The sequence below is a fragment of the Propithecus coquereli genome, unplaced genomic scaffold (genome assembly GCF_000956105.1).
Source record: "Propithecus coquereli isolate 6110/MARCELLA unplaced genomic scaffold, Pcoq_1.0 Scaffold13, whole genome shotgun sequence".
Classification (NCBI taxonomy): domain Eukaryota; kingdom Metazoa; phylum Chordata; class Mammalia; order Primates; family Indriidae; genus Propithecus; species Propithecus coquereli.
The window spans coordinates 3,845,451-3,872,646 of record NW_012137191.1 but is presented as its reverse complement, the minus strand read 5'-3'; the positions used below and the strand labels follow the sequence as shown (position 1 = coordinate 3,872,646).

Here is a 27,196-nt window from a genome sequence, read left to right as displayed (position 1 = left end):
TGATTTATGTATATAACATAGCAGATATCCATAAAGCAAAGCCTTTGGCAACTGGCAAATGTAATAATGTCACATTTACCTATGACTCACCAAGTACAATTCAATGCTTGGAGGCAAAATTTTATGTTTTATGTTTAGTTTTTATGATTGCTTCCATATATCTTTTCTGTGCATTAAAAGTCAATTTTCAGAACCATAGGCTTACCAATTTTTATGAATGAAAATTTTATGAGATATTATCCTGAGGTAGCATAAAATTATTTTCTGATAATTTTTACTACCTTTCAAAGTCCCCTATTACTTTGTTTCCACATATGCCTGAGGATATTATTTGTAATATTTTCAAATATGACACATTTCATTAGAAATGTGATATATTACACAGAGATATTATATGAAGCTTGCACCCTCATAATAACATTACAAATGTAGTTTTTAATGTTGGTTACACTGATAATTTTGTTTAAAATCAAATATAAAGAAGGACATTGAAAAAAAATACCGATTTTATATTTACAAACATTGTGTCATCTTCTCTTAATCATAATTATGAGGAAGAAGAATTAATCCTTGAAGTGAGAGACTCCTTGTAACACAATAACCTAAACACTCCATTGACATACAGAAGAAGGAACATTTAAGATAAAATAGTTTGATAGATTTCTATGTAAAAAAAGAAAAACATATTGTTACCCTTAGAGATCTCTTTCTTGTGTTTCTGCTCTTTGCTCTAACTCAAGTCATGTACATAAAATAAAAGTTTTTCCATTTAATGATATGTGCAGCCATAGGAGCATAAATCTTACTATCATACAAATTTGATGTTGGATAAAAGTTGTGTCTACTGAGCAAGTTGCAAAGTTTGATAGCCATCACTGGTGGGCACTAAATCAACTCGAAAACCACTCTGTTTTCCCATGCAGTGATATAGGGATCTGCCATCAGAGTGCCTAAGCATGATGAAAAATATCCTCAGGTGAGAAAACCAAAGTGCAAAGAAGTTAGGGAGACAGTATTCATTGCTAGAAATATTCTAAGTTTAGAGCCAAATCTATGCATCGGCAGTAAAAATTCTAAGATGGCCATAAACCATCTAGAGTTGAATGCATATCTCAGCCTGCATATTTTGTAGGTTTTATCAATGACTTGTAGCATAAACATAGAGCCACTGCCATTCCTTCACTTTGCAATGAATGTTAGGATTCCCTCCTCATGTGCTCCTGGTAGCAAAATAATTCTTAGAAAATATTATTTGAAGATGAGCTGCAACATACCACTGAAAGGAAACTTTTCATAACAGATATAATTTAGCATCAAACAGAAAGACATATTGGCATGACAATTGGCTTAAGGTGGGTAGATAATTGCCACATTAAAGCCTGATGGAAAAAAAGTGATGAAAAAGTTTGATATGGTGAACAAAAAAGACTGCAGTCAGACTGACCTGGGTACAAACCCTTTTGGTACCAATTGTGCAGCATTGGGCAAGCTATTTGACTGCTCTCTGAGCCTCAATTTATACCCATATAAAATGAGGGAAATCCTACCTACCATATATAGTTACATGTGGTTTATGTAGATTAAGTATATCAAATGTCTGGCACCAAGCAAGTTCATGATGAATGTTTGTTTGCTTAGTCTGAACAGAATAAGAATATATAGTGTAGGGGTGAGGGGAAACTTGCCCTTTCCTCTGAAAGTACACTGAAAGATCAACTCGCAATTAAGGCAGATTAATAAGAGAGAGGTTTATTTATGATGTGCATTGGGAGAATCACAGTGTGATTACCCAATATCCCAATGAAGTTCAGATATTTTTATCTGTGTCTTTTAGAGGGGAGGGAGGAAAAGGAGGAGTATAGGTAATTCTGTTTAGGGGTGATAAATGATTGCTAGGGAGGAGAAAAGGATGGTGGGAACAAATTAACCTGAGAAACAGGTATTGTGTTTAAAATAATTTGGGCCAGGTCTGGTTGCATTCTGCAATATATTGAGATAACAGGGAGAGGAAGGGAAGTCAGTTGCCCCCTTTGATCTTTTGATTGCTAAGTCCAGTTTATGCAGATAGAGGGGAAGCCCCCTCCAATGCTTTGCTGATCTGAAAGGGCCTGCAATTCAAAATACTCTATACCAAGGAGTCATATATTGAGGTGAAATTTCTTGAGCTCCTTCAATAGTCAGTTTCCTAAGCATAATAGTATTTTCTTCAACAGTCCCCCGTATCGTGAAGGGAAATGTAGTGGAATATAATTCCTGCTACTGATTGAACGTCATCTGACTTCTTCTCTACCAGTAATCTGTTAGGTGATATGGGACTCCTGTAACCTCATTGACTGTCACTGTCTATAGCTGTAAAAGGAAGAGCTTAATTTATTTCTTTACTCATTAATATTATTTAATATTCTTTAAGAATAGATGCTTTGCATCTAGTGGTCATTGAATAGCTGTTGAATTAGTTCAATGATAGTGTGATGCCATCCTATGGGAACTTAAGTATATCATTGGGAACTTCTGCAAGAAATACAGACTTCGCATTCACTCTGTTCGTGCTACATGGAATCTATAAATCTAGCTCTCTGTAGCCACCTCAGGCTTTTCTGATTGGATTGTGTCAGTATAAAGACAGGCAACTGCTAACATGCATGTAAGGTTGTTTACCCCAGCATGTAGACTTGTTTTCCAAAAGACCCTGAGGGTGATAGAATATCCCTCCCATAGGTGTTCAACAGGAAAACAATGTATTTTAGACTTTTCTTGGCCATTGACCTCTGGACTAACAATAGTTTCAGAAAATTTTTCAATTCACTGAGGGTATAATTCTCAAACAACAAAATGTATTTTATTCTTTCCATCTCTCTAACCTGCTCCAATATGTCTTGTTTTCCTAGTCTTTGCTCTCTTACATGAGGGTGGATAATTTTCCTCTAGAGCTCAGAGGATGAACACTCTTGACCTAAAATTCACTGAAGAAAGGCATGGAAAGTCTGGCAGTTCAAATCCATTGCTCTAAAGGTTTTCCTTTCTGTTATTTGTTATCACTGAGTGTCCGTAGGGGTCAGAGACAGAGGCTCTGTGGTTGCTCCTGAACCTGAAGTCTTTGCTAAAAAAGATGAAAACAGAAGAAAACCACACTGGGTACGGAGCTGTGAGGATCCAGCCTGTTGTTTCTAATAGCCTGCTGCATTCAAGACACAGTGAACTTAGCCTGGTTTTGTTTTGTTTTGTTTTGTTTCCAAAAGTAAAAAGAGAATCTCATGTCTCAGAGTTCCCTATTCTACCAAAATTCAATTTATTTGTGCTAACAAAATTATTTGAAAGTATTTAATAACATTATAGTCTCTCTCCAATTACTGCCTCTTTGCCCTAATAGCAAAGCTCCTCCTCCTAAGAGTTCTATATTTATTGCCTGTATCTCTCACCTCCTATTTTTTCCTGAACCAACTCTCATCAGGCTTTTGCCCCCAATATCAACTTCCTTGGGAACTCAAAGATCTTATCAAGATCAACAACCCCTGTACTGCCAAATCCTATGGTTAATATTCAGTCCTCTTCTTCCTTGAAACTTCAGCTGCATTTGACACAGTTGATCACTCCTTCTTATTGAAACACTTTTGTTTACCTGACTTCTGGGACACCACTTTGTCCTGTTCATCTTTTAATGCATGTGATTTTTTTTCGGTTTTCTTTACTGGCTTCTCCTCTGTCAACTTCTAAAAGTGCATCAGTGCTCAGTCCCTGGCCCCCTTCTCCTGCCTTTCTATACTCCTTTTTTAGATGATTTTATCCAATTCTATGGCCTTTGATCAATTGATACACCAATGACTCCCTGTCTAGATCTCCTGCCTTGGCCTCTCCTCTAAGCTTCCCAATTGCCCACACAATACCTCCCCTTGGATGTCTAATACGCTTTTCCATATTAGCATGTTCTGAACAGCTCTCTGATTTCTTATCCATTTCCCTATTTTCTACAAATGTATCGGTTCCCCAATCTACCCTTTCTCAGTAAATGCTGTTACCACTTACAGTTGCTCCAACCATTCAGAAATTCAGTTGGTGATACCTTCAGAATACACTGTGATCTGACCACATGGCCACCTTTGTTTAAAGCACCATCATTTCACACCTAAACTACTGCAACAGTCTCCTGACAGGTCATTATTCCTCCTACAGCCAGCTTACCACTCTCCATATCATGCCCACTCCTACAACCACTGCAACTTTGCTGTTTCTTGAACACAATCATCTCATTTCCTCCTCAGGGCCTTTGCACTTGCTGTTCCCTCTAGCTGATGTGACCCTCTTCCAGAGCTTTGCATAGCTTGCTCTTTCATATCAGTCAGCACTCCACACAAAGGTCACCGTCAGAGAAGTTTTCTTTCAACTAATTAAAATTGCACCCATATCCAGCTCACTACCCTCCATCCCCTTTTCCTGTTTTATGTCCTTCAGAACACTATTTGACATTGGCTATATTACTATTTGCTGATTTACGGGTCTGCTTCCCCAACTAAAATATATGCTCCATGAGACATTCCTGAAAAAAAAATTATAAATATAGAAATGAAACCATTGTGAGGAACCCCTAGAGGTCATTCATTTCTACCACCCATCTGGTATTTGTGTCGATTTTATACTCTCCCCATTATTTTTGAAGTGAATATTTTTATATTGAATCACATTTTCCCAATGATCTCCAGCAGTATTTTTTTCATGGAGAAAAATAACCTCAATATTAAATAAAAATTTTACCAAGGACAATGATATCTACTCTCGACAGCATGCATTAATTTTCCCATGTAGCCCACAGAAGAAATTAGTCATTCAGACAATTGACTGTGACCATTGCTGGCAGCATGTGTAGAGACAGAACAGATACTGGAACAGTGACATTTTGCACCAAATGTGCAAATACAATAAAGCGCAGAATAAGCAGCGACTATGTGGTATTGAACCATAGCCAGAGTCTGAAAACTAACACAAAAGTGTGTTGTCTAATAACTTTCTTCCACTAGATTTCACTCTTTCCTTATTAGAGGAGTTCTCATTTGAGTAAAAAAAAAATGTTCATTTATATAATTAACATTCATTCTTCTTAAGAAATGCTAAGTAGGTCAAGTTGTTTGATGACTGATGGAAGACAATCCAAAATCACCTATCATTGAGTGTGTTTCTTTAGATTTTACACTAACTTTAGTTATCAGCAACTCTTCATAGCCAATGGTTTACACCCCCCCCCCCCTTTCATAGGTGTCTTTAAGATGTTTAGCACTCTTTCCTTGTGCACTGGTGACCTGTATTGCCCTAGCGAAGGGTATTGATTTTCCATTATTCCTAGATGCCACATGATACATTTCTGTTAGTTGTAAACACTTATAAGACTGACTTCTATTTTGTCCTTCATCACATCAGCCTGCCAGGGCAGGACATCTTTAAATGAGACCCAGTGCATTTCATCAGACATGTTTCCATCTTGGCATTTAAAGGAACAATGCTCTCAAGGTGTCTAGATGTCATGAAGCTTGTTTTTTAAAATCTGCTGCTATCTTGTCAGAGCCTCAAGGCAAGGCCTCTTAAAAGTAAGAGTGTATTTACTTTTCAGACCTATTCTGTGCTTGACTTATTTGCTTTTTCTATACGCACTAAACTATTACTTATATCTTGTTGATATATGTTGGCTTCAGAATTATCCAGGAAGATTCATATTGGCCTCTGCAAGTAATGAAAATTATTGATGAAAAAAAAGATACAACTTTATAAAATTGACCCTAAAGATAAATTAGATTGTTTGAACAACAATTATGAGAATTCATTGAAGTTTTAGGATACACAAAAAACACATGAAAGAATCAACTTTTTAAAAACATTTCAAGTAAGGGTTTACAGTTTGTCTTGGATTTGTTTTAGTGATAAATGTGGTCTGCCACCTCTACTACTTGTTGACAAAAGCCTACTTCAACCAGAAAGCCAAAATCTTTCCCCAAAGGTTTTAAATTTTTAAAATACCATATGTGTCTATGAGAGAAAACTCCAAAAGATTATAGAATCTATTTGCCCTTAAAGGGAAAAAAACCACAGTGAATATTAAGAGAAAATGAGAATATAACATATGAGAAAGGGGTAGTTGTCAAAGGACATCTAAGAAGTAGATGCTATCTTTCTTTTGTACATCCCTCACATTTACTGTAGGGCATCTCTTACATTCGGCCTTGCATGAACATTCCTACTGCTGTGATCCACGGTGGAAAATGGCCCCCCCACCTTTTTTTCTCACATGTTGGTTTATATCCTCTTTCAGTGTTCTCTGTCTTGGTTGGACATGTCTCATGAGCTTCTTTTCATTTACATGGTAACTAAAAGGGTGACTTGGATCACCCCAACAAGTATTTTTAACACTTTCCAAACATTTACTGCCTCATCTCACAATATTTACACTCGACCTCTGCGCTCTTTAATTATCCACTCCTTTCCTCTGTGGACTTTGGCAAATGGCTCAATGTACGTGTTACTCTCTGCATGATTCCAATTTGCTACTTTACAGGAAAAAAACAAAACAACCATTTTTCATAATAATTAATCTTAGGTTGATGTGTAATATATATTTAAAAAATAAGTATTTATTGTGTTATTTCTGTTTACCTAAATCCATCCTGTTTTTGCATTTACATGAAACCAAAAAGAAATTGTTGTATATCTTTAACATTCAGAGAGCTTCATTCATCAATTCAACAAATATTTGAGTTCTTACAATATACTGAGCAATATTGCAGCTATGGAGAGTACATCAGTGAACAAAACAGAAAAAAATTCCTCTAAGCTCCCTGGAGCTCACATTCCAGTGGGGCAGACAGGCAATAAACAAAGAAATAAGCAAAATCTACTGTATGTCAAGGTTTCCAAGGATTTATTCAGCCAAGTGATACTATGGCAACTTTGCCAATTAGAGGCACAGGGTTGCTGAAAGAAATCAGGCACTTGAGTCTCTTAATAAGAAACAAAAATATCACCCAAAACATGAGTGCAATTCTTCAGGCCACCACTGCTCACTGTCATCTAAAATCCTGTTGCTAGGACACTGCTAAGCATAGCAAAGCTAAGGACACTTTACAAGCTGGGGAAATTTTTGGTAGAATGATGTTCTGACATTCATGGATCTAAATTCAATTATGAAATATGGAGGAATAGAGATTAACAGTGAAAGAAAGAAATATAAAGTTGACTCTTTAAATCATTTGAAATTTAATAATCTAATGCCTATAAAGAGGAGTCATTCAAATAATTACATTGAACAAGTATTGGTATTTTATAATAACATTCGAGAATCTATAGTTAATTCTATTCTAAATGGTTACCAACTTTCCAGGAAAATCTAATCAATCTTTTAATTTCCTCAAAAACCAGGTGGCTAATCTTTAGCCCAGAAAATGCAACTTTTGTTCTGATACTATGGCTTCAGTTTTGCAGGGTAATCAGTGTCATTATATTTTTATCCTCCAATGCTTCTCTAAACAGAAATGAGGTCTCTTAATTTGATTTGGGAAATTGAATGTCAGTCAGGGAATTCAAAACAGTGTTGGTTTCAAGCTTGAGTTCCTCTGAATAGCACCAAGTTCTTTTTCCTGACCCTGAGGCATGGGTCTCAATGAAAAAAAAAGTTGGGAAATGATGAATCCAGGATGTCCTGAGACCATCTTGGTTATATACTTAACGTTGTCCTGAAATCCAGTCCTAATGTGGCCCATGAATAGCAGGGATCAGTAACTTATTTTTATCACTATAGGCAGAAGTAAACCATATATGTGAGAAATAAGATGAGATATATGACACTGTTGATTTATTTGCACATAGGAAATATACTCATATAAATGAAAATTAACTGTTTCTCATACAGCAAACAAAACGTAAAGTTGGAAGTCTGTTCACACTGAGCACATCACCACAAACTGATGTGAACTGGAATAGTGTAATACCATGTGCCTAAATAATTCTCACATCACTGAACCAAAAATCTGATATAGCTCTGCAGTTATTGTTAGATTTAATAGCAGAGAACAGTGAGAAAGCTTTGAATGACCAAACACTGATAACATTTCTTGAAGAACAAAATAAATGACCATTTCATGATATGCAATTCCAGGATCAGCCTATCTACGTTGGACTTTGTAGCTGAACACATCTTGCCTCATCGTTCCCTTAATTCAACATTTTTATCTTATGTTTGAAATATATATTACATTTATGCAGAAGGAAAGAGGGCTATAACTCTCATAGCACTTACATACAATCTGTGTATAAAACTGGGCACACATCCGTAGTTAGGATGCCAGGAGAATGTCGGTGTTTGCCATCAATCTCCTCACTCATCAGAGTCTGACTAGAAGCTAACTATCCTCTGGGACAGTGGTTTTGTGGAGAAAGTGTTAAAGTTGGTCTTCTTGTTCACATTAGGGTTGGATGAATCGAATGATATAGCCCTACAGGGGGAAAAAAGTAGGTTAAAGCCTCTCAAGGGAACTGGCTTCTGGTGATGACTGCCATCAATGATTCTCAATTAGAACAGACAGAGCGGCAAAAATAATTCCAGTTCTCAATTAAAAACAGGAAGTGGCATCACTTTTCATGGTTACAGACAGCATGGCCTAACAGAAAGTATGTATTCTTCGGATCCAGAGCAAACCTGGGCTCTGCTGTGTTGTGGCACCTACACTACTTTGGACAAGTGACTTCTCTAAAGCAATTTTTCTTATCTGTAGATGGATATGTTAATTAGCTTGGTTGTGGTAATCATTTCATAATGTATACACATATCAAGGCATCATATTGTGACCTTATATACCATTTTTATTTGTTAGTTATACCTCAGTAAAGCTGGAGAAAAAGCTTTCAGGATTGTTCTGTGTGTACATATATAAGTATATGAATGTACAACCAAGGACGATACTAGAACATTGCAAAAGCTCAATAATTTATAACCCAAATGTCCACAGATTTCCTCATCCTTTGGTTGCACACGTTGCTGGCTCACGCTCCTATCTGCATAGTAGCATTGTCCCCCTGGCACTGTTAAAGTCCCCCACAGTTATTTCTGGAGGTCACCAGAGTGTGTCCCACATCGCATGAGAAACTAGTAAGCTTCTGTCCTTCTGTCTTCCTCTTGAGCACACTGGTCCATGCCTCTGAGGGAGGCACCCTCCCCTACAGCCCTGCTCCGGGAGCCCTCTGTGATAACTCTGCTCTGACCCAAGCCCTGGTCAGAGGCCTGGGTCGAGTGCTCTGCAATGGATGAAGGCAGAAAGGAGAGGATGGTCTTCTTCATTTTTCACCTGGACCTTGAAGCAGCTGATGTGTGACCCTCTTGAAAATAGACTTATCTTTCCTCTATTTCACCCTCAGGAAAACTGTGACCTTGGAGTCACGCTGGGAAATAAACTGATCTTGTCCCTTTATCTATCTCTTCCTTCTGTCTCCACAAGTGTGCTAATTGCTATCCAGGCATTAGGTCATCCTCCCAAGAAGCCAGGGAGGTTGGTATGTTTAATATTAATTTCCAGATGAAGAGACCGAAACCTGGAGAGATGCAGAATACCATCCTCCCTCCTCTTTCTACCTCCTCTCAATAACTACCTGAGGTCTTGCCAGCCTCAGATGTTCATTTTCCATTAGATGGGCCCCAAATGTCCCCAGAGGGTAACAATTATTATTATTACTGTTCCACTCCAAGTCCAGATTCACACTGACTCAAGAATAATGAATCTGAAGAGATATGGAGAGTGGGAAATGAAGTGCAAAAATTGGAGTAGTAGAGACAGAGAACGGAGGCAGGGAATTAGGAGCTTAAGTAAAAGAATCTTTGTGCGTGCGTGTGTGTATGTGTGTGTGTGTGTGTGTGTGTGTGTGTGTGTGTGTGTGTGTGAGAGAGAGAGAGAGAGAGAGAGAAAGAGACCTGCTTTGCTGTGCTCTTCTGGAATCAAACCCACTAGATCTCTGAGGAGTGCTTCTCCATTCAAAAACTGAAAAATGAAAATAGTAGAAACAGGAGTATATCATCTTGCTCTTCTCCCTACCTCGCCTGTGGGGTGCCCCCTTCTTCCCCCACCTTGGGCATCTGCTTTTATTTGTGTGTCTTTCTAGGGTCTCTTTATAAACTGTGGAGTACTTCTCAGCCATTAAAAAAGAATGAAACAATGTCTTTTGCAGCAATTTGAATAGAACTGGAGGCGATTATCCTAAGTAACTCAGGAACAGGAAGCCAAATACTGCATGTTCCCCCTTATATGTGGGAGCTAAGCCATGGTATGCATGGTCATGCAGAGTGACATAAAGATTTTGAAAAACCAAACTTCATGATAATAAAAATAAAATAGAAGGGATGGATCTGAGGGACTTTATGAATAAGACATCATCTTTTATTTATCTTCTTTTAAAAAATTTCTTACATGGCACTAGCTACTTCTCTCACACTTCCCCACCCCACCAGCCCCAATTTTTTTCCCTGATCCCTTTCTTTAAAAAAAAAAAGTAAAATAAAGTCGTATTCCAGATAAAGACCAAGCCTTTCATTTCTCGTTCTTTTCTTTACTCCTTATTTCCTTAACTCATCTTTCTATCTCTAAGTACAGGTGGGAAATAATTGAGGAACTATTTTTTCGTGAATGAGATTTTGATCATAGTCCACAAGAAATCTCTAGAGATTGCTTTCAAACTAAAACCAATTTCATACCCAGTGGAAAACATAGTTTCATGAAAGAAAAAGCTAAATGGCAGCATTCAAAAATGTCTAAAAAGAAGCCAATTCTAAACATACTTGCCCAATTACTACCAAGAAGTATTCTCTTCTTTAAACCAAAAAATACAAAGAGAATTGCTCTATTGATAGTGCTTCGTGTCACTTATCCAGGGCAGAGGAAAGATATCCTGGTCATCATTCCTTTTCTTTTCTAACCATAATTTTTCTTCAGTTATAGTTTAGCAAAAGACTAAATTCAATGTTAATTCTCTTTGCAAGAGTCTTCCAAATAACATAGAAAGAACAAAGATGGCATCAGTGAAAATAAAAAGCAAATTCATGTTAATCTCAGTAATAGTTTACAGGTATTATTACCAATCCATTTTCTGCTAATAATTTGGACCAAAATGTTCCAAATTCATTCAGCTTCAGTGCTCTGGGTTTTATGAACTTCCCAAATTACAAGTCTATTTGCTACTGATGTCTGAAAGACACGGGGAAATGAGATCAACAAGAGATTTACACACACAGAAAGGGATGATATTGCATTATTCCGTTTTTCTTCTTGTATATTTATTTCTGATTAGCAGCTTGAAGTGATCCGTAGACTAGGAAGCTGATATACATTGAAGGCTTTGCTGGTTACTGCCACTCACATATTCTCCTTTCCTCAGTGCCCATCCTCCCTTAGCCAGAATTCTCTGCAGAAAGTGTAGTGAACTGGACATAGAAACCCCTGAAATGTTCAGGTACTATATTACTAGCACACCTCTATCAGCTGCATATGTAAAAGTTTTGGATAAATTTAACTTTCTTACATTGAGATAATGGATTAAAAATTAATATTTTGTTCATGACTTTTTCATATCCATGTTCTTTAAAAGTATTAACTAAACAGGATTGATCAGTTGGTGATTATTTAGTAATTAAAAGTGAAAATATATATATATTAATGCCTATGGATCTATTTCAGATGTTTCTTCAAATTTAGTGTAGTCTTTCTTTACATGCTAGTTTATGAACCTTAATTTGGTGCCTCTATCTAAAAACCAAGAGCAAAACCACCCAATTTCTTAGGTGAGACACCTAAGAAATTCTCATTTGCATCTGTTCCCCTTCCTTCTGAGAAGGTTGTCCCACCCAATTTTGCCTTGACAATAAGGAAATAACTAATGACAATTTGAGAACTAATTAACTTTTGATCTCTTATGTTACCATGTCAGGTCTTCCATCATTTGGCTCAAATTAATGCTGAGTTGCAGGAGAACAGGACAGGAGTCTGCCATTTTTACATTCAGGACAATTGCTAGCAGAGATGATTAATAAACGTCCCTTGATATGAATCAAAGAACTTGGTTAAGTGAATTCTATCCTCTTACTTTGTCTTCTTACACAAAACATGCTACTATAAGGTTCATATTTTTTTCATTAGTGAAACAAAATATAACAAATTTACCCCATATTTATTAAATATGGATCACTTCCTTCCAATAAATTTTAAAAGTTCAGTTCTCCGGAATTAAAGAGATAAACATGTGTAGATGCAAATCAATTCTGTATTGGTTTCTTATTACCACATTAAAAAGGAAATCTGAGGATGTAAGTTATGGCTTAATTTTGATTTTGAATGCATTCTGCTACCTAATGAACATAAAATAACCATCACAGAATGAAACCGATACATCTAACAGCTGGCTGCATTTAAATGATTTTAAAATAAGTGCTTTATAAAAAGTCAATTTTTGGTATTTTGCTGCTTAGGAACAAAACAAATCACAAATGTGTTTTTATTTGATTTTCTCTGACAGGACTGGGAATTCCCACATTTCATGGGAGACGTCGATGTAAATCTCCCAGGGTTGCACACTCCTCACATGCAGTTCAAGATTCCTTTCTTCCAGAAGATCTTCAAAGAGGAATATCATATTCACATAACAGGTACGTTATAACGTTGAATACAATTTGATTGTCTCCATGTATTAGTTAGGGTAATGCTAGCCATTGTAAGGAAAAAGAAAGCAAACCATAATATTTGAGAGGCATAAATATAATTTTATTTCTCATTACCTTAACAGTACAAAGTGGTTCCAGGTTGGCTGGGAGCTCTGTACCAACATTTTGGGACCTAGGCTCCTGGTAGCTTTGATAATTTCAGTGTTAACATCCAGCAGGCAGATGGGCATAAAGAGAACGGGGAAAATGATTAAGAAGGCTCACCTGTTTCTTAACCTCCTTGGCCTAGAAAAGAAACTTGTCACCTCCCCTCATATTCCTTTGGTGATAACTAGTAGATAGTAGAAAGAGTCAAGGATAGCAGGGAAATGTAGTCCCCAGTTGGGCAGCCCCTTCAGGCGTTAGGTCTAGTGTTGTGGTGTAGGATTATCAAAGGGAGAAGGCAACTCTTTGGTGTGGATAGTTATCCTGCCATACCATTCTACCTTGATCTTGCTCAATGGGTGGGTCTTTTTTTCACAACATACAGCTCAGTATATATTTTCAAGATTAATACTCTTTATGCTTTTGTTCTTCATTTGTTGCTGAGATCAAAACAATGGTCTCCTAGAGCTTCAATCACAACATATGCCTTTAGGGAGTTAGGACACTTCTCATCTGATTTCCTAAAACCTTCTGTGGCAAAGCTCCAGTTTGTCTCAAGTGGTTCTCTTGTGGATCCCCAGATTATTTTACTTTCGGATATTTCCTGCTTTTGAAATGGCTAAAATACAATTTATTATAATAGTCTTTCATGACATCTCTGTGATTTTTATCTAAAAAAGGCTTCCTGGAGTTATGTTTTATCCTTTTTTTTTTTTTTTTTAATAACAAGTAGCGGACAGCTGAATGATCACAGATAAAGGATAGCATTAGTTCCAAAGCTGTTCAAATGCAGGTAATGAATGTGCGTCTGTTTTAAGGACAATGGCCTAGGATCCCACACCTGCTATAATAAAAACTACTGAAGAAATCTATGCTTACACTACCGTCTGTGCTGCCAAATAAAAATAGCCTGAGCACAGAAAACATTAACATCTGAGTACTGCGAAAAACCTTTACTTCCCAGCTAGGAGGCTGTTTTCTGCTTTGAGCATGAGGCAACCTTCCTAAATTGGAGAATGAGCTCATGAATAGGGAAGATGCAGCAGGTTGCTTTTCCTATTCAAAATGAATGAGGCCCATCTATTAAATTCACTGGATAAATCGATCAATTTGAGTTCAGGTCACACAGTGTGGTTTCAGAGTCCCCACTTAATCTCAGCAGCATGCTACCCTCTCGGACTTCTAAAACAGCTATCACACACATGGCATCATCATATCCCTTTGGGTGGGCTTTTGCTTAGACCATCTGTTCTTGCCACCAGCTCTTGTCCCAGGCCATCATTGCACTAATATTGTCTCTGACTATCAGAATGCCTATCAAAAATATACTGCTTAAATGTGGAACATCGGATTTAAAAAAAAAGGGGGGGGAGAATTGGAGAACCCGTTGCTAAGAAAAAAATTGAGCTGTTAAAAAAAAAATTTAATTTAGGGCTATTTTGCATGGCGTTGTCATATACACTGTCATTTATAGACCGTGCAGATTCAGGATTTGTAGCGCCCAAAGTTTACACAATCTGGAATGCTCTATTTAAGAAGACAAATATAAAATTACATCTAAAAATTATATTCAGTGTCTTGGAAGGCAGCCATGCATACAGAGTCCCTGAAGCTTCAGTGTCATTAACTCTGAGGTATAGCCTACTGTGCATTTGGAGAGAAGCAGATATCTGACTTCCATTCAAACTAAGACCCTTGTCCCACAAAATATTATTTTCTGAAAACTTAAAAGGAAGAAAGACTAGTTAAGTTTTTGTGATGGAGACTGCACATTAATAAGGTTTGCCAGAAGGTGGGACTATCTATATTGTAATTAAGACTTTGATGCAGTGTTTGCCAAATTATGCTGATTGCCAAATTATCAGGGAACTTTATAAACATACAGATTGCTGGACTCCATTGCTAATGATTCTGACCCAGGAAAAGGTCCCCCAGGTGATGTTGGTAATTGAGTACGGCTCCTTTCTGATTGAGAAGCCACCGATAAGGTCAGAATGTCTCCCTGAAATAGTCCATGCAAACAATTGAGTGCCTGGACCTGTCGAAAAAGGCCTTTGAGGATTCTGGAGTTTAAATTCAAAATAAAATAGGGTAGGTGAGGGTTTTGGGGTGAAGGGCAACACTATCAACAAATTAAATCCAATTTGTGGTAAATCCGGTTTGTTCACATGCATCCACAGATCCATGATAAGAATTCCTGGGAAAATGACTACAGGTTTGGAGGCTGAAGAAGTCTGAATGTTTCCCCCTCTCATTTGTGTTCGGTTTCTTTTACTCTGTTCTGTCAATTAGCTGAAGAGTTTGCCGAGGCCACTCTGGAATAGCATCTAGTCTCCTGTGAAGGGCATTTTACTTTGTCTGTCACATTTGTAAGACAATTGTTCTGGGGAAACCTAGGTAAAATTTCCAGAATACTGTGCTTCATGTTGCACTTCAATATTCTCAGAAGTTAGTAGCCTACAAATTTCCATGAGAACTGTAAATACTAACTTGTTGATGAGCTCTTCCAAATTCTTCTTTTTTTTACGAAGACTTCAGTGCTTTCCTTGCTAAGCACATACAGTATCACTACTGGGGTTATTAAGCATAAAACCCTCTAGATCTGCCAGTGGATCTCAAACATTAGTGTGTATTAGAATCACTTGGAGAGCTTGTTAAAATGGTAGCTCCATCAGCCACACACTCAGAATCTGATGCCTGAGGTATGCGGCAGGGCCAGGAACCTGCCTTCTCTCAAACATAGCAAGTGATACCTGTGCAGGCAGCCAGAGGACCGCTCTTTGAAAAACACTGCTGCTGAGAAATGTTCTCTGTAGTGAGAATTCCTCTCATCTCTGCTTTCATTTATTTTCATATGCAACTGTTAAAATCAAAAGCCAAGGGCAGAATGCAAATCAGTAGAAGTGGGGTGCCCAGTGAGAACGGCAATGGTAGAGTCCTTTCCAGCTGGAAAGTTAGGAACTGGGGCCAACAGAGGAAGAATCCAAGGTAGACTATGAGACTGAGCACTACCCACTGTGCTGACGAATAGGCTATGGTTGGGGGAAGGTGCTGGCCTAGGTGACCACAGAGGAAGGTGAAGCCAGGAATAAGAAGGGACCCTGCAGAACCCCAGACAGCTCCCTCTGTTGCTTTATTTGCTTTGTTTGTCCTTCAGTAGAAGTCTGGACAAGGACAACTAAGGGTCTCTAGAGTCAGAGATGGCCCCAAACCAGCACATCCCTGTGATCTAAAAAGGATATTCAGCACATGCTGAAGCAATGGAACATAAAGGTTTGGTGTACGAGCTGTCGCTCTGCTGCTTACTGATGGCGTGGCCCTCATCAAGTTCCTTAACCTCTCAAAGGCTCCATTTCTCATCTGTTAAATGGGGACCATAATGCTACTTATCCCACAGGGTTGTTAAGAGAATTAAATTAGTTAATATGTACAAGGCACTTAAAACATGGCCTGCTATGTAGTAAGCATTTGATGAGCTTTCACTTTTTCACTTAAAGCTTTTACTTTTATTGGTTTAGAGTTTGTGTTTCCCATTTAATTCAAAGACATTGGGTAACCAGAGAGAGAGTTCTCTTGCAATTTATCCACTGTTCTGAGTTCGCTGCTGTTAGCTGCTGTTCTGAGTCCTCAAGAAGGAGAAAGCTAAGAATGAAAAATTCTCTCTCCCAATGAAATACTCTGTGTGTAGAGGGTTATCTGACACTGATGAGTTCCCATTGACATTTTAAAAGCATTTAGAATTTGAGTATTTTTTAATCCTGATTCCAAGCTAGTTTTATTTATGCATGTCAGAAATAACTTGAATTGTTGCATCTGTTTAGCTCATCTGGATCCCCCTTGACAGATGGTTTGCTGCAGTATGTATGAGCTTTTCATTTTATAAGCTGGGCTACGGCTTATAAAAATAAATCATCTCTGTCCAAGGGTGTTTTCAAATATATTTTTTCCCTTGGAATTTTGACTTCAGTAACAAAGGGGATGCATGGTTAGTGATTAAGTCACATTGGTACTCTTAGCCCAAGTCCATTGTTCCTCTCCTAAGAGTAAATGCTAAAAGCAACTGTATAATTATCTCCTCTGCCCTCTTCCCTTTTACCTATAAGGTGAGTGCATGGATGGATTCAAAATGTGATGTACTGAGTCTCCAGAGGCGAGAGAGGAATGGCCTCTCAATTCAGTCTCAGAAGCTCCTCTGAGTCCTATTAATGCCAATCCCGATGGAAGCTCTGCCATCTGTCATCCCAGCCAGACAAAGGAAGTGTCCCATTGGTGGCCATCATCTGAGTAAATTAGGAGGGGGTTGGGCGAAAGGCCAGAAGGAAGGCCTGTGCAGCCTCGAGGAGAGAATTCACACTGTTGGCACTATGATGCCCAGGGGAACCCTTTCGGCAAAAATGGAAAATGCAGAAGTAAACAAGCCTCTGTAGTGTCTGTGTTCTATTTCGGTTTCCCGAGTGGTGCAAGGGCACAGGTGCTTTATAATGGTGAGAATTTGGAAAATAATGAATAAAAACCCTTCGTTTTATTTTCATAGGTGCATAGTTTCTGGCAAATGAGCTCCCAGAGATTTTTTTTTTTTTTTAGAGAGCTCTTCTGTGTCAATCAGACCATGAGGGGTACTGGGGAGCGGCAGGCCAGTGGTCCACCCGGCAGAATATTCTGTCTGACAGAATTTGCAAGGGACTTGTTATAGGGAAATATGACGCATCCTGTACATAGTGACAGTCCCCAAAGACTGTTGTGCCAGATAGCACCGGCGACCTGTACAGCTTCCAGGTGTCACCCATGCCCTCTGCCTCGGAAGCTGCCACAGATGAGGATGAGGAAGGGAAGTTAACTGAGGACATCATGAAGCTTTTGGAGCAGTCGGAGTGGAAGCCGACCAGCGTGGATGGGAAGGGGTACCTGCTCAATGAACCTGGGGCCCAGCCCACTTCCATATACAGAGACTTCCGCGGCAAAGAAGAGCCAGAAGTTGACAGTCCTGGGGGGGATACCGGGCTGAGCCTACACAGCGTCTTCACAGATCTGAAGAACATGGACTCCAACTGGCTGGACAGCGTGCTGCCCTCAGTCAGGATGTCCTCCATCCAGGCCATTTCCTGTGTGCCGTAGCTGCGCCCCGGCCCCTCCTACTCCCCCAGGCAAACAGGGCCTGGCGCCACGATGGCTGTGGTGCAGAGAAGCTGGACTCCTGTGGGCCCCTTGACTTAGCCCGGTGTGACCTCACTGTCAAGTGGGGTGGGGCCTCCCTTTGGGTCAGCAGCCTCTCAGGGCCTCTGGCAGGCCAGGTCTGGGCTCGTCTCACGGGTAAAGCTGGCCCTGTGTCCTGGAAGACAGGGCTCTGAGACTAGTGTATCAGATGGGGGACTCGGACAGGAGTCAGCCTCTAGCTTTCCTTGCGAGCCCAGCTGCCTGGAGAGGGTGTCACTGTTGCTGGCTGGTTAGAGGGGAGCCGACCAGCGACCTCAGAAGAGCGTAGCGCCGATCCCAGGGCTGACCCTGCACTAAGAGACAGTTGCACTGAGTGAATCCCGTTCCCAAAGAACCACTTCCCTTCCCAACTGAGCCCTGGGACTGCTCTAGAGCCAGTGAGATGTGAAGGAAAACAGAGTCCAAAGTACACAAAAACCTCTTGCTATTCTCAGTTGTGAATTTTTCCAAGCCTCTCCTGAAGTAATTTCCATTTTCAATGCATTTGTGTAGTTCTAAGAGTTAACTATGTTTACTTATATAGAAAGCAGCAGTTTTCTTTGTTAAAACTCATTTTTCAAGCCCATAGTTGCTTTGCCCATAGCAGGTCAGTTTTTGCTGGCCCTGAGTTAGTCTGCTCTACCCCACTGAGGTGTCCTGTCTTCCTTTATACATATATGAGCATTTTTATAATAGAACTCACATGCCCTTCAGGAATTGTTTTCACAGCTGGAGGAAAAACTTGAAATATATAATTATTTATAAACATTGACACATGAATATTTTGCTTTTCCCTGTTTTTCAGATTATACCCAATTTTAACAGTATTCTGGAATTCACCAGATAATTGCAACACGAGCATTTGATTTGAAACACTAGAACTTCACTTTATATTTTTCTGGGTACATTGCCTCAGAGTTTACAAGTTGGTTAACAGACATTTCCTGAGTTAATATGTGTTGAAAACTAAGCTAGGATCTAAGGAACACAGAAATAAACATGACACAGTTCCTAATCTCAAGAAAGTCATAGTCCAATGGTCTTCTAATTCAGTACAGCTGCGTGTCCTCTTCTTTCTATTTTTATGGTCACAAACTTTCTACCTATTCTCATCATACTGGATTGCTTCCTGGAGGAATAGTCTCCCAGTTAGGAAGTAACAATGACAAGAGAGGCACTTTGAGAAGCTACATTAATTTGCTTTTTAAGTCTTAAGAAGGTACTTTGCTAACTTAAATAATTATTATTAATTCATAAATTAGTAAGTAAATATTTTCAATTTACTAAATGATCTCCTCATGACCCAAGCACTTAATGTGGTTTCTAGATATCCCTAAATTACCTAGGGAGGGAGATGAAGAGATGCTATCTCAGCGAACTGGGTTTTCACTGCTCATGTCTGGAATGAGAGGACATTGAATATGGCCAAGAAGACTGATACAGAAATTTGTGTATTTATTTTACTTTTCCAAAATTCATCTTCTTCTAGGCCATGGCTTCATGCTGTCCCAAGATGGATGTAAATGACTTTGTGGAGCGTGACCATTTCATGCACCTCCACCAAATGTCAAAGTCTGGCCAAGGAAAGGCCCCCACTTGGTACAGAGGTGCTCACGGCACAGCTCAGCCACAATGCTAACTGGCAACTCTGTTGAGTAAAAGATTAAAAATACTATAATTTCATATTTGGATCGTGAAAGTTTCAGTTTATAGTAGAAATATCAGCACTTTGTAGTCTTTTTTCTAAGTTGAAAAAAAATAACACTTTCCCCCAAATTGTTGTCATTTGCTTGCTACGTTAAGTGAGGGTAATATTTAATGAAGAATCCTTTTAAAATTAACTGTTCCAGGATTCTATAAACTCCCACAAAGTAAAAAGATAAAATTTCCACTATAATATCATTTTTGACAATCAGTAAGATTCATTAAAAGCACAAAAAAACAAGAAAGAGGTAATCCCACCAACACCACGCAGTGATTTCTCATTAACGGAGACAGTGAGCTATTTCAACAAGGAAATTAATAGAAACAATGTATGGATTCTCACTGAACCTTCTTGCTGATTTACATTATGCTATGTAGTTGAAACAACAGGGGAAAAAGCAAAGGCTCTCATATGATTAATGATGAAATACCAAACCTCTTGTTACTGTTGATTGTAGATTCACAACAACACACTTGGGAAAATGACTAAAGAAACACTTTCTATTCTTTTCTCTTTTGTGACTTATATCCTTTCCATGTGGGTCATCTCAGGGACTCTAATTTATTTTTTATGGTGAACACTGTTTCTCAGAATATGCAGTCTTTTTAAGGAAACCTTTTTCCTGCTAAAAATTGTGCATTCCATCTTCTTTGCCCTAATGGGGAGATTTCCTGGCCTGTCATAAAACGTTAAGGTTTGGCAATGTTTATTTCACAGACTCATCAAAGAGACTTTTAGGGCTGGGAAGAAATCTTAAGGATTATACAGTTCAACTCCCTCACTTTATAGACAAGAACACAGAGGTTGAGTTGCCCCCGCCTGACGTTGCCTTCTGGTTCACCACATCTCACAGAGCAAAAGAAATTCTTTAAAGAGGGGAAAGCATTGCCAAGGTAACGAAACCACTGTGTGGGAAAATGGAAGGATGGGTGATAGAGAAAGGTGGACATCCTTCCTCTGTACAAATAGATACATGAAACAGAGGCCATGTCAGGTGGCCAGAAATAAACAAAAGCAATAAGAAGGGCCATTTTTTCTACCTTTTTAGCAGCTTCATGTTTTGGCTGAGTGGGAGAAGGATATTGCTACATCCACAGGAATAAAAAAAAGGAAATATGATACCAGTAAGCAGCCTGCCTCACTCCATTCTCTCCCCTCTGCTCTTCCCCACCCTCACATGGCCTCTCTCTATGGGGGACACTTATCCCATGTTCTTTAGCCTCAAAATTCGTATATATAAAATATCTTTTCTCAAGGCCAATACTACTACAAGCTGTAGACAAACTACCAATTGCTAGGGATTTTTGGCATGTTAAGTATGCTGATTTACAGGGCATATTTACAGATAGATAAACAGTGGATCCTCTTGGATAACTGGTCCCATGTTATCCACCTATTGATGTCAGTATTCAGTAATTTATGTTGTTTTATCCAAACTGAAAAAATTAATCACCTTTAGAACATATCTTTGTTACAACCCTTGCATGCCCTTTTCTCCCTCTGTTCTATCACCAAGATCCTGTATTATCTGGATTGAAGAAGTAGAGAAAAGAAATTGGGGAAATAATGCCATCCGACATTTTTGGCAAACTTAATATATTTCAGAGAACTTTCAGATATAACCTTTCATTTTATCCTCACAAATAATCCTTTGAGATAGTATTATTCTTCATTTCACAGAATAAAAAATTCAATTCTACACACAGCTAAGTAGAAGGATTTGGGGGAGGAGGGCAGAATCATAGAACTGGAAGGCATCTAGTTCAGTCTCCTCAATTTGAAAATAAAGTACTTGTGGTCTAGAGAGGTTCAGTAGGTTCCCCAAGGTTATGTGATTTAGGTTTACTGTTAGGATGTAATCTCCCATCTGCTGATTTCCAGTCTGCAGCTATTGTCGCCATGGTACTCCCTCTGACTCCGGTCAAGATGTGTTGGAGCGGGGTGATGGTATTCATTAACGGATGCTAGGCAACACAGTTTCAATTTGCTCCCCCTCCACCCTATCTAAATATTTAGATTTCAGGTCATGTGAGAAATAACATAAAATGATTCTTGGGTGTGAATGTGTAATGGTCAAACTGAACCAGCACTATTCAACTGTAGAAAAATACTTTTAAAGTATAGGAAAAAGTTGCTCCTATTCTCAGTGTTCTTAGTTTGATCAGCATCCATTGACTTCCACTCTTATTCTGTGATTTTACTGGATTGTTTTCTTTGTCTATTAACACTCATTGAGCACCTTCTCCTGACCAGAAAAATTACCCTTCTCCAAGCTCCGTGAGTATTCCTCTGTCTCCCTCGTGATTCTGTGATGTTTCTGATATCCTGTCACCCCAGAAACAGGGAACTCTTTATGAGGGACTGCCCTATTCATGAATTTATATTAACAAAAAGACCTAAAGAGGGGCACACATTTCTACAAGGGATCTTTGTGAGTCAAGAATGTACTGGTCAGTCATACGAGCTCCAGTACCTCTTCCCACATCACCTAGTCTGGCTTTGTAACACATGGAGTTTACGGCAAGAGAATACGTAGGAAGCTCCTACAACAGAGAAGAACCCAGAGCCCCTCTTTCAACTTGCTTTCTGTCATGGAAATTACAAATTCGTGCCTCCTTAATTCTGGATGAGAATCTCTGAGCTTTTTCATTTCACCTTTCTCTCATCCCTCTCCTACCTTTATTTTTCTACAATATTCTTCATTCTTTTCCTTCTCTCTTCCTTCAGCCCCTCTCTTCCACATCATCTCATCTTTTTCTGTGTGCTGTTCTATCTGCAGCATGATAAAAGCATAACCTAAAAGAAACACAAAATTTTCCAGATTGTTTCCTGTACTGCTTTTCCTTCAAAGACCACATGAATTGCTTCTTCTTTCAAAATCTTTCCTGCAGAAATTATCTCAGTTTTTATTCCATTTTCTCAACATTTATGGTTTGTGTCACTCCCTTGGCACTTCTCAAATGTGGACTCTTATCAATTATTTGTCTGTTGATGTCACTGTCCTGTTTTCCTAACGAGATGATGAATTCCTTTCTGGAAGACAAAAACATAATGTCTTCAGCATCTAGCAAGGTATCCTACACAGAGTCTAGTATAGCTTATTCTTAGTATGAACCTGTTTTAGTTTTGAAGACCTAGAGAGTGGTTTGAATTGAGCTGTACCAGATATTATAAATAAATGGTATCTGGAAACCACACTCCCAGTGTTCCAAGTTACTTTCTAGTTTATGTATGCATAAAAACAAAAATCATTCAGGCACGAGTTTCCATTACAAATATTATAACCTGTGTATAGTTGAATGATTTCAGGAGAGGCAGAGTTATAATTTCCCTTCATATAGTTTACGTAAATTCTTTTCCTAGAGAGCAAGTTGTACCTTCTCATGCAAATGAAGAAAGTATCATGGCTTAGGCAGGCTTTGATGATAATAATAACCACTAAGACCCTACTATGTACCAGGCACTATGATTAGTATCTAATAATCTTATGAAATGCTAAGAACTTTAATAAATACTATTGTTTTCTGCACGTAAAGAAACTGGGCTTTAGCAAATTTAAACAATCGGCCCAAGATCACACAGCTAGTAAATTTTGGAGCCAGGATTAAAACACTTTAACCTTACATTTAATAGGAACTCAAAAATAGGTGATGATAAAATACTTTCCTAAACTGCTCACAATTATATTTTTTATGTAGCTATATATTGTTAGACTATATGTTGCAAAATACATAATCATATGAAGTTGTAATACTATAATGTTAAATATTGTTATCTTCAAATACAAAATAATTTTGGCATTATACATAAAATCATTATAACTAGGCTACTAGAACCTGTTACATAAGTCACCTAGCTTATTATATCAAACCTATGAGTTTGGTGTTACTATATTATTATAATATACATGATATTGTAAAACTTGCAATAGATTATAATAAAAATTATAATGGAATCTAGTATTCCTTGAAAGTTTTTCCACATCCTTTCCATTTGCAGATGAAAAAATATCACTTGATACTATATCACTAAATAATATGTTATTTATATAAGATTTTTAAACACTACAAAGACATCATAGTGGTTACAGTCCCTACAAATCATGTCTTTTCATGCAGTTCATTAGCATTGGTTATATTTATATGTCTGATGTATTCTGTTCAATGAGAATTTGATGCAATTATTTTTGAAGTCTTGAAATGAATGCTCAAGGATTATTGATCTGAATCACATCAACTAATGGCTTAATCAACAGGTCACCTACAAACAGCAATGTAAATTCAATTGATATAATGCTGTGCTTGCATTGCCAAATGATTTATTTCTTGCCCAGACATAATTATAAAACTGTAAGAGATGTTCAATCATATATTGGACTTTTCTAAGAATTTCATTAGACTTTGTTTTTTAACATTAATTGAAATGTTCTAGAGAATAACCTACCTGGAACCGAATTTGAGTATAGCTGTGGTGCATATAAAACAAGGAGATTTAATCTTGTTAGTATAAATACCATAAATTACTGGCTTGGGGACATACAGTTGTGTTTTCATATGCCTAGAATCCATTTAGTAAATTCCCTTTTCCAATTCACTTAATGGAGGCATAGCGCTCTCAAAAAATTAATTGTTAACAGGTCTAAAACATTAACAATTTATACTATTATGCCATTATCTTCATTTTATTGAAGAAAACCCTATTGCAATTTTATGGCCCTTTGATTAATGCAGTATTTCTTTTTTAATGCAGGCAAATGGTTTAACTATGGAATTATCTTTCTCGTCTTGATTTTGGATCTCAATATGTGGAAGAACCAAATATTTTATAAACCTCATGAATATGGGCAGTATATTGGCCCAGGACAGAAGATATATACAGTGAAAGACTTGGAAAGTTTAAAGGATTTGAACAGAACCAAGCTCTCCTGGGAATGGAGGTCCAATCACACTAACCCTCGGACTAATAAAACATATGTTGAGGGAGATTTGTTCTTACACAGCAGGTTTATAGGGGCTAGCCTTGATGTCAAGTGCCTGGCTTTTGTTCCAAGTCTGATAGCCTTTGTGTGGTTTGGATTCTTCATTTGGTTCTTTGGACGGTTTTTGAAAAATGAGCAAGGCATGGAGAATCAAGACAAAGCTTACACTCGCATGAAAAGAAAATCCCCATCAGAACACAGCAAAGACATGGGAATCACTCGAGAAAACACCCAGGCCTCAGTAGAAGACCCCTTGAATGACCCTCCTTTGGTTTGTATCAGGTCTGACTTCAACGAGATCGTCTACAAGTCTTCCCACCTAACCTCAGAAAATTTGAGCTCACACTTGAATGAATCTACCAGTACAACAGAAGCTGATCAAGACCCAACGATTTCTAAAAGTACACCTACGAACTAGACTCACTTACTTGGACAGAGCACAAAAAGCAACTTTGAGTGTAACTTTAGTCTTTCCTTTTGTAAATGTAAGGTTTACGTAGTGTTAGGTAAAGAAATACAAACAATGCCACAACGGTGCTCAACATGCTTTTTCTAGGACTCATTGTTTTCTATTTGTATTATTATACACGTGCCTACTGTATATTTAACAGTCCTCTAGAGATTGCTTTCCACAATTGCACAAGCTGTTTATTTACTGACTTTACAGCATAGTAGATAAGCTGATTATTCATGTATTTGATGTTCAACCATAGTGGTGCCTTGAGACATTAAACTTTTTAACTGTACCAGAAATGAAGTGTGGAACAGTTCTCTAACCTATTTCCCATGTTTTGTTTTTTTTTTGTATACAATTATTTTGATCTACACTTGATGTCTAAGCAGGAAACAGATATAGCTAAGACATGACTCAGGATCTCTTGGTTTCTTATTCAGCAGCAGAGTTGGTGACTTTGACAGCTGGACTGCACAAAAACATGGTGATTACCTTTTAATATTTATTGGCTGTCTTCCAAATACAGAAACAGATGCAAAATTCAGTGATAGGAGAACTATAACCCAACATGGGTCACTACTCGTGAAATGTGACTTTCTCCAACCAGTAATTGCAATTAGGTGATAATACCTAATTATGTTTTCCTAATTAAGGATAAATTGCTACTTGATTAAAAATCCTGCCCTTCACCTTTGGGAACAAAGGTTAAGAGGCACAGTTGGGTGAACTCTCAAATTTACTGGCATTTACACAAAGCTCTAGACAACCAAGGAACTGAAGTTTAATCATGTGAGAGTCACACAGCCCACCATCTACAATATTTGTACATCTTTCTGCAAATATGGCTCTGGAAAGTGAAAATTGAAAAACATATGCCAAGCCTGAGCAAGGGAACTCCTCTAAAAATCATGCGGCAGAACCTTGTCAGGTAGGAAAAGCTGTGCATGAAAGAATCTGTTTAGTGTCTTGTTTTGTGTGTGTGTATGTTTTGTTTTTTTAAGAACTAAATATTGCACATAAATAAATAAGAATTCTACATCTGTAATTATGTGATGTAGTTTTTGTTTAGGGGATTCAATTGCATCTTAGCTTAATAAGAGTCCATTTAAATCGAGTTTTTAAAGCTTGATGTCAGGCAAGTTAAAAAATGGAACACTACCAACTTGCTGTTAATTTTGTTCCATAAATTATGGTTACGTTTCTTGAGGGGATGAGGGGAGATCACTTTTAAGGTAAAATTATTTTCCTGTCACATACTGACATAGCTGCATTTTGTCTTTATGATTTTTTAAATCTCTCTTGTTTTGATCTATCTGCTTTTAAGCTTGCAGCATAGCATGCATAATAGAACTATGCATTTATCTGTCACTTGAGAGCCAGCTTTAATAAACATCTTTCTACAATTGTTTACTAAGCAGCTGGAACCATGCCCCTGCTGTTTCTTTTACCTTTAATAGCCATGCTACTAGAATCATAAACATCTCTGACACTAAAATGCAGAGATCAAGCTCACTGTAGTAACCATTGACCATACTATCTGAAGAAACTTACCATGTCATCCCTGATATGTGGCAATGTCGGTCATTACTAAATTTTCAAATGCTAGGACATTCAACTTTCAGCTCCAGGACAAGCAAATAATACCACCTGGCACCATATTTTTATTTATTCTGAAACTTATTGTCCTGTCGAATGAAAAAAGCTGATTTAGAAAGTAGGTGTTTATTATTAGTATGAATTCCTTATAAAACATCATTTAAGAATTTTTGTGTGGGTATTAAGGGAAAAAATTTTTTTTTTTTTTTTCGAGACAGAGTCTCACTGTGTTGCCTGGGCTAGAGTGCCGTGGCATCATCCTAGCTCACAGCAACCTCACACTCCTGGGCTCAAATGATCCTTCTGCCTCAGCCTCCCGAGTAGCTGGGACTACAGGCATGCGCCACCATGCCCGGCTAATTTTCTCTATGTATTTTTAGTTGTCCAATTAATTTCTTTCCATTTTTAGTAGAGACGGGGTCTCGCTCTTGCTCAGGCTGGTTTCAAACT

General features: G+C 38.1%; 1 protein-coding gene across 4 annotated transcripts in view; it reads left to right on the top strand.

Moving 5' to 3' along the window:
- Nucleotides 1-26,195, top strand: part of TMEM117 (transmembrane protein 117) — a 561,715-nt gene extending 535,520 nt beyond the window's left edge. For 2 of the 4 annotated variants that reach the window (XM_012638409.1, XM_012638407.1), the window contains 2 exons: nucleotides 12,532-12,661; nucleotides 24,468-26,188. In XM_012638409.1, coding sequence (XP_012493863.1) covers nucleotides 12,532-12,661; nucleotides 24,468-25,114 — 777 coding nt within the window. In that variant the 3' untranslated portion in view covers nucleotides 25,115-26,188. Of the gene's footprint in view, nucleotides 1-12,531; nucleotides 12,662-24,467 lie in introns of all 4 variants that reach the window. The other 2 variants (XM_012638408.1, XM_012638410.1) reach the window with 2 other exon arrangements.
- The last annotated feature ends 1,001 nt before the right edge of the window (nucleotides 26,196-27,196 follow it).